Source organism: Mirounga angustirostris, unplaced genomic scaffold, assembly GCF_029215605.1.
Source record: "Mirounga angustirostris isolate CCGP_5_RB_7025 unplaced genomic scaffold, mMirAng1.0.hap1 SCAF_12, whole genome shotgun sequence".
NCBI classification, from domain to species: domain Eukaryota; kingdom Metazoa; phylum Chordata; class Mammalia; order Carnivora; family Phocidae; genus Mirounga; species Mirounga angustirostris.
This window is the reverse complement of record NW_026991720.1, coordinates 7,850,766-7,863,514: the sequence shown is the minus strand read 5'-3', so window position 1 is coordinate 7,863,514 and position 12,749 is coordinate 7,850,766. Positions and strand designations below refer to the sequence as shown.

General features: G+C 46.9%; 1 protein-coding gene across 1 annotated transcript in view; it reads left to right on the top strand.

The window, feature by feature from the left end:
• Window positions 1-12,749, top strand: part of CNTNAP2 (contactin associated protein 2) — a 1,911,935-nt gene that overhangs the window by 1,695,557 nt on the left and 203,629 nt on the right. Inside the window, exon 17 of the mRNA XM_045864107.3 lies at window positions 2,748-2,966. Coding sequence (XP_045720063.1) covers window positions 2,748-2,966 — 219 coding nt within the window. The remainder of the gene's footprint in view (window positions 1-2,747; window positions 2,967-12,749) is intronic.

The window sequence follows — 12,749 nt, the reverse complement described above, 5'->3', positions numbered from 1 at the left end:
CCCTGACTCTCTCTGTAATTATCTCTTAAAATGTCAGCTCCTCTCATCCAGAAGAGCAAGAGCAATCAGCCACAAACTGAACTTTAGAAGCTTTTAAAACACACTTGCCGTTTGACTGGGAGATGGATTCTCAAAGGCATCCCTTAGCAAAGTGAGGGGAGCTGACATTGAATGACAGAAGAAAAAAAGGGAGCCCTTTTCTTTGCACTCATGCGGGGCCTGCAGCCCCTTCCTCAGGAAGCCAGAGAAGGGATGTATGAAAAATGTGAATATTTCTACACTAGAGACTGAGTAGAGGCCCTTTAAGGAGGAATCTGCTTTCAGAGGCCTTTGACCTTGAGTGCCTCTTACTGCGCCCAACTGGTGAGGGGACTGAGCTATAGAAGGATCCTGGAGATGTCTTTGCCTTCTCTGCAGTGAAGTGTTGATGTTAAGAAGACCATGGTCCAGAGGAAGAAACACGGGATCTAGTGTGACAAGCAGAGAAAAGAGTATGGACAATTCCTCATTAACCGTTGGTACTCGGAGTTTCTCCAAATGGTGACAATTTAAAGACCTGGACAAAAATCCATCATAGCAGGAAGAGAGGAGGAGAGGAAATTAGAGCAGCATTTACCCCTCCAAGTCAAACCTTAGGGTTAAACCCAATTTATCCCTAAATTCTATTGCCCTGATGGTTGTTGGTGCCTTTAAAATGAAACGATCTTTCCTACTTAGCGCAGGAAATTTTGTGCTCTTGCTCTTCTGACAACTTACATTTAAAAATGCATCTGCTAAAACATAGCACTACAAGAACACAACAGATTCAATCTTAACACCGGAGGCCACTTTTCCCCACTGACTCTACCGGAAATACAGGGAAAGATCATTCAGTCCGTGAGTCATACGATCGTCGACCTGCATTCTGATATTTCCAGAGAAACCTTCATGAAGGTCACTGGCCTCCACTGAGTCACAGTGACCCCTGGAGGCATGAGCCCCTAATATAGAGGAGATACTTCACTGGAGTCCATGTAGATTCACCACAGGTGTTATAATTAAAGTTCTCTTTCTAACGACATAAAGGATCAAAATTCCTTGGTACAATTAGATTGATTAAATTGAGCTCTGCGTCTAAAATCCCTGTAGCTTAATAAAGTTAATGCAGCTTTCAGAGGAGCCTGACCCAGAGGCAGGGAACGGTCTAGGTCCTGAGAGAATCTGGCCCACTGCGGTTTTTAAATTAGAAGTTTGATTGCTTGTGACACCATCTCAAAATGGTACCAGTCCAAAGAAGCTGAATTTTCCATTAACCTGGGAAAAAATGACAGATTTTTTTTTAAAGATTTTATTTATTTATTTGAGAGAGAAAGAATGAGAGAGAGAGCACATGAGAAGGGGGAGGGTCAGAGGGAGAAGCAGACTCCCTGCCGAGCAGGCAGCCCGATGCGGGACTCGATCCAGGGATTCCAGGATCATGACCTGAGCCGAAGGCAGTCATTTAACCAATTGAGCCACCCAGGCGCCCAAAAATGACAGATATTTAATTAAACTGCTTAGAGATTAGGCAGAAGGCTTAGTGGATAGATAAAGGGGCTGAATCTCTTTATAAGCAAAGTTAGGAAATCCACTCTCGTGCCGCGTCTTTAATGTCGAAAAGAACTCAGCAAGCCGAAGGAGCTGGGGACCTGGGTGCCGCTTTCCCACTCAGCTGCCTCTCCTGCCAATCGCAAGAAAAATACACATTCAAAAAGCATGTTTATAAAGTGTTAGGTGGTCACTGAGGAAATTAAAACCTAAAATGTGAAGTAGGAAATCTACTTAACAACCAAAGCTGCCAAAGCAAACCACCCTAATCCATTTTTCTCTTATTGAAAGGTGATTTATTACGGACTTCAAGCAGATCTATGAAAAAAGAATGATTTGTGGTCAGTGCTGTAGGGTAGGTTGTGAGAAGGATCCAGCCGGCCTTCCAGATGGGGAATGACCAAACTGCACAGCAAATGGTTCAGGAAAGGGGTTGCTGTGCGGGAATCTTGAGCTACCTTGTGGATAGCCACAGTGGCCCAAAAAAGATGCAGGTCACCTTCATTGCCTCAACACTCACAGCTCCCTAGCTTTCAACAGGAACTGCAAGGACTACATTAATGAAATACAGTTTTGTAAGCTCTCCCGAGGCAGTAGCTCCCAATTCTAGCTATATATTAATATTTTCCAAGGAGCTTTTAAAAATACCAGTGCTCTATGCCAGACCACCCGAGCCAGAACCCCTGCAGATGGAGCTGGACACAGGTGTTCCAGAAAGCTCTCCAGGAGCAGGTCACTGCCTTGGGAGCTACTGAAGAGTTACATCGTGTGTAATCAACAGATCAGGGGTTCGGAAGCCTGACAAGCCTGGGTTACCGTCCTAGCTCCACTGCTCACTAAACGTAAGACACTCTGCACATGCTTAACTTCTCCAGGTCTGGGTTTGCTTATCTGGAAAGTCAATGATGGTAACCTCTCGATAAGCTTCTAAAGACTGAGTAAGAAAATAAATGTATTCTCCGTCCCCGATCCACATCTATTTCCCTCTTGTCGGAGGAAATATGGTTAAAGCGGATTGATGTTTTATCCTTCCTCAAGTGATTTTGCCATGAACTTTTGTAGCAAATGATAGGCTTAGATTATTTCTCTCTCCCGGCTTTGTTTTTCCTCTAGAAATCACTGCTATTTGGTTATCTGGGAGGAAAATACTCATGTGCCTCTCATGCTTTCTGCTCCTCCAGCTGCCACTGAAGTGTCCTTTTCGTTTGATGTCGGAAATGGGCCGGTGGAGATTGTGGTGAGGTCGCCCTCTCCTCTCAATGATGACCAGTGGCACCGGGTCACCGCGGAGAGGAATGTCAAGCAAGCCAGTTTACAGGTGGATCGGCTGCCCCAGCAGATCCGCAAGGCGCCCACAGAGGGTCACACCCGCCTGGAGCTCTACAGCCAGTTGTTTGTTGGTGAGTAATAGAAAGGCCTTTGTGACTTTGTTGTTATTGTTGTTGTTGTTGTTGTTTTAAGATTTTATTTATTTAGAGAGAGACCATGTGTGCGTGAGTGGGGGGAGGGTCAGAGGGAGAGAGAATCTCCAGCAGACTCCCCGCTAAGCACAGAGCCCAACGTGGGGACACGGGGCTCAATTCCAAGACCCTGAGACCATGACCTGAGCCAAAACCAAGAGGCGATGCTTACGACTAAGCCACCCAGGTGCCCTGTCTGCCCCCCACCCCCGTTGGTTTAAATAACCTTGACAATGGAAAAAATAAAAGTCTCTGGAATGTTTTGATAGAGGTCCTTCCAAAAGTAAGAGTCTAGGCTTCGTGTAGTCTCCATCAAGACAGAATGGAACAAGGAAGATGACTTAGGAAATCTAAATCTGGCTCTGCTCTCTGCTTTCCGGAGCTCGAGGTCCTCAGCTACAAAATCAGAGGGGAGGCTGGGTTATCGCTGAGGTCTCTGATCTGTGCAGAAAGAAAGAGAAAGAAATGAATTCCCTAAGTTTAGGTTTGCTTGAAATGATAAGGAGAAATCTGTTATTCCTTTCTCTGCTCATCCTCAAGGTTCTTGGCAGAGAAGGATGTGAACTCCTCCCCACATACTATCTTTACAGGAGAAAGAGATCAACACTGAGAAATTTAAACAGAGAAGTTAAGCATCCTTTGCAAGAAGTCAATCTAGCCTCAGTTTGGTCTTTGCTTTTGATATAGTCCAGCTGAAGCTAATGTTATTTCAAATCAATACCTGTTTCCATGATGAAGTATTAAATTTTGTTTTCCAGAACACTGATGTTTTAGGGAATTAGCCATTTTTCCTCTGTTGAATGACAAGAGAGCAAGTCTGAAGGACTTTCTGGCTATGTGCCACCTTAGACCCCCTCTCTGAGTTTCTGGGGTTAATTGATCAAGTCAGTCAACTGTGGCCATCCCAGACCAAGCAAAACCAGATGTGACCTGGTTGCTGCTCATAGTCCTACCACCTGTCACCCCAAGCTAGAGCCTCACTAAGGGTCAGCTAATTTTAACAAGGGTCAAAGCCCCACGGTGTCTTTCATAATTGTGTCAGAATGCTTTAAGAACATTAGAAAGTCACAAAAAGAACAATAAAATTGGATGTCAGCTCCTTCGGTGCAATGTGGGCAGACTACAACGTGTTAACTTAGTTAGCTTTGGAAGTAAGACTGACTTGTTAACAAGCCATGTCATCAGGGGCCGTGAAAGAGTCAACGGTTTTGAAATAAAATACTCCTCGACCCCAACTAGAACCCAGCCCCTTCCAAATCCTGCTCTCACGTTTTAGTTCTCAAAATTACACATTACTTTTAAAATTATTTTTTATTAATTATCAGGTCCGCTGATTCCTGCTGAATATTGTGAGCAAATTTCGCTTTATCGATCCATCTTGTCCAGATTACTTAGGACAAGTTTTGTTTTCCTCAACCCTGTCCATCTCAAGCATGCTGGTTAAATTCTACCTGGCTTTCCTCATAACAGGTGACCCTAACTGACCTGAGTTTCTAATTTTTCTAAGCTTGTCCCTAGGTATAGAGGTCCAGCTTTCTTTCTGTCCCTTTCTTTCCACAGACTATAGCTGTCTCCAGAAATTTTGGAGACCAAATAAAGTTGTAAATGGAAAGAGATAGAGGGAGCATTTATTATGATCTTTGAAAGAATTCTGATTTGTTTAAACAAGAACAGCTTAGAGGAAGAGAACAGTAGAGGACTGAGGTCAGAATTCGACAGAACAATTAAATTGGAGAGACGGGCAGAAAAAGAGCATCTCAGGAAGAAGACTGAAGGGGATTGGAGAGAATAAGCATGGAAAAATTTAGGAGAGGGTGTCGCAGGAGGAGAGAGTTCCATGAAATTCTCTGTGTTTGTTATTGCCAACTAATATCAAGTGCCGTGTGTAAAATCAGGCTAGAAAAAATGTTCTTTGAATTTAGCAATTATGAAACCACTGGTGACCTGGGAAGGAAGCTTCGGAACAGGGGGCTGCCATGATGAGTCAGCAGCCACTTTTCACTTGATGAACACGAGGAGGTCCACATCCCCCTTTCTAATTTCCTGTCGGCTCAAAGGTGGGGTGATGCGCATCTCCCAGACATGAGCTATTGTGCACCAGTGTGAAAACATATTGTTCTGCGACAAACGTCCTCTCCAGGGGTGGTGGGGAGGGGGCCTTATTTCCGGAAAGAAAATCAGTTCAGCAGCCGTGAAATCCTGGAGCCAGCTATCCCAAGACTGTTCTGACTCCCGCTCTCATAAGAAGCTCTACCCTGACCAAGTGTCCCCTCCTTTTCCCTCTTGAGTCTCCTGTTTCATCTGTCTAATAAGGGAGTTGAGTTTGTTGGTCTCCAGAATTTCCTCCACCTTCAGCCATTTGTGGTCACATGTTTAGAGATGGGTTAAAGCGGCCTCAGCTGCCAAGCGGTCATCCTTCCCACAGTGTCGTGTGGTTAACGTGGGCTTTGAATCCCATCTCTGCCACTAACCCGCTGAGGGACCACCGGCAGGTTATTACTCAATATTGCCGTGTTAAATAGGGAGGCAGTCCCCACGTCTCAGGGTGGATTGAATCCGTCCAGGAGAAGCGCTCTGGAGAATGCCTGGCATGGAGTCAGACTCATGAAGTAGGAGTTACTTCTTTATCTTTGCTCTTACCTTTACTCCCTTAGCTTTCGTCCTCCAGGTAACCCTCACCGCCCCCTACAGAACCTACTTCCAGCCCTAAAGCACTGACCCTTTAACCCACACACCCTGAAGGAAAGTTCCTCTGCATAAATGCCCCTCGACATCCAAAATCAGGATGCAGCTCCCCACCTGCTGGCCTGCCACAGGGGCCCCAGGGCAGGAGAAGCAAGCAGGGGCCCCGGCATGTTCTCAGTCGGCCCAGGAGCCAGCAAGCAGCCTTGTGAAAACACAGGTGTCAGCATCCCAGCCGAGACATATGGCAGAGTTGCCCAAGAGCTCCTTCTCCGTTCTAGAAAGGAGGGGCGGAAACAGACTGGAAGTCCTTCTGGGCTTTGCACACACAGTGGGCTCTGAGGGAAGGCCAGACTCGTGCCTCCTTTCTCAAAGTAACTGAAGAAACAGCGAGAAGAACAGTCCCCCTCGCTCTTCATCTAGAATATAATTAAAAGCTGTCTTCGAAAGAGGATTAACACACAGGTGTTTAGGCAGTAATTCTCATTACTGTGAGAATTTTTATTACGACTATGATTCTGCTTTAGTCAAAAAGTAACAAACATGAAAAGTGACGTGGGAAGAAAGAAGCAGTTGCTAATATTTGTCTGCAAAACGCAGGAAATCTTCTCATGCTTTTGATCCAACATGAGCAACTAGCACATGATGAGCTTCTGGGATGGCCCAGCAGAGACACTTAAACCACATGGTGATCTGTAGCTTTGACCAGCCCAGGTGCTCAGACCTCCATCCCCCATGGCAGCCAAAAGGCCCTCTTTTTCTTAGGAGGCGGAGAAGAGCAAACATGCTCAGGGTCATTATGTAGGCGTGAGCAATGCCAGGCTGGACTGAGCCAGAGTCCTCTTTGGCACAGAGACATCCGGGGAGCTGGGGGCCCTGGCAGCTGCAGCCGCAGTGTCAGGGCTAGGAGGGGGCGGGGCAGCTGCCGGGCCATCAGCCTGCAACTGGCAGCCAGCCCAGGGCATGGTCAGGGAGCTGGCGGGGTAAGCCATCGCAGAGAGCCAGACGGGCTATTCAAGGCAGGTGGCTGGTGGAGGAGTGCGTTTGCAGCAAGCCCGGCACGGGTCAGAGCATGAAACTGTGCTTGACGGGAGGAGGTCAGAGTTTGGGAGAGCAGGAGGCTGCTTCGGAAGGTTCGGGAAGATTCAGTCTCCTAAGTGGCTCTTTGAGAACCCTGACTAATGACAAATGCCCAGGCTCAACTCACTCGACCCTGACCTCTTTTGAAATCCCTCTGGAGCTTAAAGGAGGCCATCGCTTCTGTGCAAGATGTAGCCCCAAAGGAGCTGAAAATTCTTGCTCGTTCCTTCAGGATCTTCTGTGCTCTGCAGGATGTCTGCCTGGCCGGAGACCAAAGCAGGAGCGCCACCCTCAGGACTCAGCAAACAGGGGCAGCAGAGCCTGCAGGCTCTGCTTCCTCTAGCACTTTGTCTGTCAGGAAACTCCTCCTCCTGAGCTGCCACTTGAGTTCATGGATGAGGTGAGGTTTCTTAAATGGATTTAGAAGTGAATGAGGCCAGAGCGCTATGCTCATTGTCTGAGCTCCGCTTCGCTAGCGACCCCATAAAACAGCCCAACTTCCCCAAACTCCATGATATAGCTTGTTCGGTCAGCTGGTCCTCACCCCCTCTGTATTCCAGAATCATGAGTGGATCATTCCAGTATTCCAGTGCCATCTGAAACGCAGTATCATTGGGAGAGCAAAGAGAAAATCAGCATTTGTGGTCTGCCAGGGAGAAAAATGGAATTCCAGGCAGAAAGTGCACCCAAATCTGTATGTGAATAGAATGGTTCTTTCTAGTATCCAAAAAGTTTAGAGTAAAAATGTACAGTCCAAAGAGCAGGAATGAAAACACAGAAAATATGTTGCTTGTTCCTGTTTCCTGCAAACCTGCCTCAGTAGCAACAACATGAGTGCTGACTGACATATCCTGGGCCACACTTCAAGGTCAAGTGTGCCACATGCTTTGTTCACCTCTTCTAAAGTAAATAGTATTACTAGTTTCTGCTTTATTGTCACAGTGAAGAAACTAAAGCTAAAGATTAGTTCACAGCCCAAAGTCGTGCAGCTGGTAAGAGACAGAGCCGGGGTTTGGTCCCTCGCAGTCTGATTCCAGAGACCCAGCTCCGAACAGTCCATCTTGTCAAAGCAAAAATGACACCTACGTTAAACAGGCAGGAAGATGTCACTCGAGGTTACTGCAGAGGGGAGACCGGCCGGCCGCAGCTCAGTCAGAGCCCAACTCCCCCGAAAAAGTGGAAGGGGGTGTTTTTCGTGTGTTGTTTTTTAATTGTGGTAAAATACACAAGGCGTGTTTTTCAGAGCGAGGGTAGGAGAGATCATAGGCCATCTGTGTTTGCTAACAACTTTACCCAGAGGAAAAGTACACTTTCTCCTATCTTCAGGGCAGGAGGTAGCTTTACAACTCGGAGTGAGGGGCCCACGCTCCCCTCAGAAACTGAGAGATACTGGACGTAGTAGCTCCCTTGAAGTTTACATTTCAAAGGGAGGTGACTCCTGGGTCCCCAGAAAGACAATCCTGGGTTGTAAAACTGGAAAAAGACTCTTGTGAAAAGATTTACATCTCAAAGGGGAAGGCAAAGAATTTACAATTACCGGTTTTCTTAAGTAAATGTTTTAAGAAGAGGGAAGTCAGGGGTCCAGGGTCAGGAAGAAACCAGTGGAGTGTTGAGTCAAGCTGAAGGGAACGCTGCGGCCATCGTGGTCAGTCTATACCAGCGATTCTCATCTGGGGTGATGATGGGGCCCACCAGGTATCTGGAAAAGCGTGGCGGCTTTGGAGTTGCTACCTCCAGCGACAGGCTGCAGGCAGAATTCCCGAGATGCACAGGGGAATCCATCCGGACAAAGACTTGTGCGTGCGCCCCAGAGGGCAGCAGGGCCCCCATGAGGAAACACTGCTCTCAGTTATGGAGTCTAGAGTAGGAGACGAGGGGGTCAGGCCTAGCCTGAGTTGGCCCTGGCAAGTATTCTGTGCATTACAAAGTCAAAATGCAAAAGACCAAGGCAGGTGGAGGACCACAAACAGACACAGACACAAAGCTTTAGGATTAAGAAGAGAAGCAGAAGCAGTCTTGGCGGGGAATGAGCCACCTTACTTGAGAGTCTTCGTGATACAAAAATAAGCTGTTTTTTCTTTTTTACTTACTTTGGTAAACACTTTGTAAGGGTTGTCAAAGTCAATACAGATCTCTCTAGAACCAACGGATATCTAGAGAACGTCCAGAATTCTGGTCTTCTGTCCATGATCTCCCAGTGTAACTGAACCCAAGTCCCACTGCCTGATGCAAAGCAAAGCCAACCACGGAGACATCAAGTTGGCAGCAAGGAAGAGTTTCTTCAAGAGGAGGCCAAATGAGGAGACATGAGGAGACAAGCTTCAAATCCACCTCCCCAGAGGGGGCGGGAACTGTTTTTATAATTGGAGGGGTTGAGATTACACACACATTGATGGAAAGGGCAGGGCAATTTAGGACTATTCATGAGGAAAGATGGGGCATGTACACTGAGTGACATACATGTAACATACATCCCATGTTCAGCATGGGGTGGAGACTTAACATCAGAATGAGGCAGGGATGCCTGGGAGGCTCAGTCGGTTGGGTGTCTGCCTTCGGCTGGGGTCGTGATCCCAGGGTCCTGAGATCAAGTCCCACATCGGGCTCCTTGCTCAGCGGGGAGCCTGCTCCCTCTGTCTGCTCTCCCCCTGCTTGTGCTCTCCTGCTCTCTCTCTCTGACAAATAAATAAATAAAATCTTAAAGAAAGAAAGAAAGAAAGAATGAGGCAAAATTCAGCCCCTGACTCTTGCCTGGTGAACTGGGAAGACCCCGAGCCCTGAGGCCTTGCCCCAGACCATCCCAAAGGTGTCACCAAAGGCTCTTGGTCTTGTCATGAGAAAGAATTCAAGGACAGACACCCAACACAGCAGACCAGCAACACAAGTGGGAAAGTTTAGTAAAGTGAAAGTATGCTCCCAAGATGTGAGAGCAGGAGAGCTCCAAGGAGAGAGCTGGGCGCCTTGGGTTTCTGTCTTTTATTGACAGCTGTTAACTAGGGAGTGGAATATTCATTACTTGGGGTGGGGATTTCTTGGCAACAGTTTTGTGCCTTTTCTTCCTGATTTGGTCAGGGGTTTCCGGTCATGGCATCCGCCATCTTTGACCTGCCTGGTTTGATCTGGCTTCTTGTGGAGGTGCTGCCAGGACAGCCTTCTGACTTTCCCCATAGCTGGCCTCCAGGTATCCTGTTAGAACCTAACTAATTGCCAACTCTAACGACATCAAGAGGTAATCTTAGGACAAAGAGAAGGAGCTATGAGCATGCTCCAAGAGCCAGTATAAATGGGACAGGGTCTTGGGCTCATTATCTCAGGTAAGGAAAGTAGGGCTTTGCTTATTCGCAGGCTGGAACCATATTGCCTGACCGTGAGTCCAGGGTTTCTCCAGAGACAGCTAGTAGGTTTGTTAGTGGGGACTGAAAGATGCGGCAACTGATGAGGAGGAAACAGTTCTCTGAAAAACAAGCTTGAAACTTCTTGCTACTTTCAACTTCATTAACCCTACAGGGCAAGATTTCACCGGCAGCATCCCACCCACTGTCCTTCATGAGATACTTTCTTCTCTTGGGTTCCATGGCAGTGCTCACCCGCTTTTCCTCCCGCCTTTTGCTTGCCATGACTTAGTCTCTCCTGTGAGTTCTCTTCCTCTCCATGGCCTAGATGTTGAAGCGTCATAGAACCTTCTTCTCTTCTCCACCCATCCATTTCCCCAGGTGATCTTATCCAGTCCAGTGGCATCCAATACTATCTCTGGACCAATGGCTCTTAAATCGAAATCTCCAGGCTTCACTTCTCTCAGGAATTCTGCATCCATTGATCCAACTGTCTACTTAGCATCTCAGCTTGGATGTCTAATGGGCATCTCAGAGAAAACATGGCAGGCTCTTAATGCCTACCCCAAATCTGTTCTTCCCGCAAACTTCCCATCTCAGTAAATGACATCACCACCTACCCATTTTTGCTTGAGCCCAAAATTTGGAATTACCCTTGATTCTTCTCTTTCCCTCATCACTGCCCATCAGTAGTAAGTCTTGTGACTCTACCTCTAGACTGTCCCTGAGATGGGTCCACTGCTCTCCATTACCACGAGTCCTACCCAAGTCAAAGCCACAGTTGTTTCTTGCTTGGACCATTGCAGCAAGTCTCCTAGCTGTTCTGCACAGTTTTGGTATGTGCCATGGACACACCAAGCTTATTCCTGCTCTAGAGCATTTGCACTGGCTGTTCCTTCTGCCTGAAATACCTCCGCAGACACGGAAGAGGCCAGCTCCTTCTTGTCCTTCATGCCTCAGCTTCAGCTACCTTCTCAGGGAGGCCTTCTCTGACCACTCAACCCGACGTCACCAGTCACTTCCCATTTTACATTCTCCTCAGAATTTGTGATATTTTCATTTCTTTTTGTGTCCTTGCCCTAGAAGATAGGCTACATGATAACAGAGACCTAGAATAATGCTGCAGTGGGTGCCCAGTGGATATTTGCTGAGTAAGTGAATGGTATAGTGTTTGTTACTTCTCTGAGTTAATAGTCATGTTGCCATCTTTGGAAGTACCTTTTTCACTAGGTACCACAGACTGAAATCAAGGATGACAGAAGCCAGGAAAAAAAAAAAAAGAGAGAGAGAGAGGAGACAGAGTCTCAGAATATTATGAAAGATAGTATCTCAGAGCAGTGTAGGCCCTAAATATAGTTTTCATTCTCCTTCTTTTTTTTTTTTAAAGATTTTATTTATTTATTTGAGAGAGAGAATGAGAGAGAGCACATGAGAGGGGGGAGGGTCAGAGGGAGAAGCAGACCCCCTGCTGAGCAAGGAGCCCGATATGGGACTCGATCCCGGGACTCCAGGATCATGACCTGAGCCGAAGGCAGTCGCTTAACCAACTGAGCCACCCAGGCGCCCCTTCATTCTCCTTCTTTCAAGTGGAGGCCTTGCCTGTCTGGCAATAGCTGAGATCCTAGCTAGGACCCTGATGCAAAGAGGTTCTCCCTTGACCCTCATAACCAGTCCCCTGGTTCTCCCCCAGCCAGAGAGAAGGCATCATGGCGTGGTTGGAAACCACAGCCGTGGGTAAAAATAATAAAAATAAAATGATTTGCTAGGTAAGATCTCGTATAAATATCACTGGATGAAATCAACAAACTGTCTACGAAGCAAAAGGGCAAATAGAACACAGAAGCTGCTCCATGGGCCCTCACAGCTGCTCACCATGAGGATCACCGACACTTACTCTTGTCTTAATCCAACCGCACCTTCCACCAAGCCCCACCTCCAGGCCACGTCTGAGTTTCTGCTCCTCTTAGTAGAACAGCCTCTGCCCCGCCCCCCCACAGGTGAAGTCACACAGTAGCAGCCACCATATATTTTCCTACCCTGGCCCTTTAGTGGGCAAATCTTATTAGCTTTTACAATCCCGGCTCTCGATTTTACAGTTAGAGTTTTAACATTTTAAGTAAGTTGTGATAGCCACCATTTTTACCTTGTTTTCTTACACTCCCAATGTAAGCAGATGGACAGTATACTCTTAACCTCTTCTGGAACTTCACAAGGTAGCCAGTTAACAGCCTGTTTTCCAGGTGCTGAGCCACTTTCCTCAAGCAGAGGTCACGTGTGTGGACGCGTTCAGAGAGATTCCGGACCTAAGAAAAGAGCCAATCCAATTGTTCACCTTCTGTGTACAATAGTTCATGTGCCTCTTCAGGGACTCTGTGGTCTTCATCCCAGTTTTCTCATGACCCCTGGCGCGGTCTGATCCAGTGAAGCTGTTTTAATGTAAAGGCCCCTGGTTTACCATCGGCGTGGAAGATTTTTTTCAACAGATTTGCCATTTCACATATACATTTTTGATTCTTTCATTAAGGACTGAACTAAAGTTCATGAGAATAAATGGCAACTGTCACACAGAAAAAGACTGTAATAAAAGAGATTAGTATCATGACACAAATATTGGGGAAGGGATGGGTGC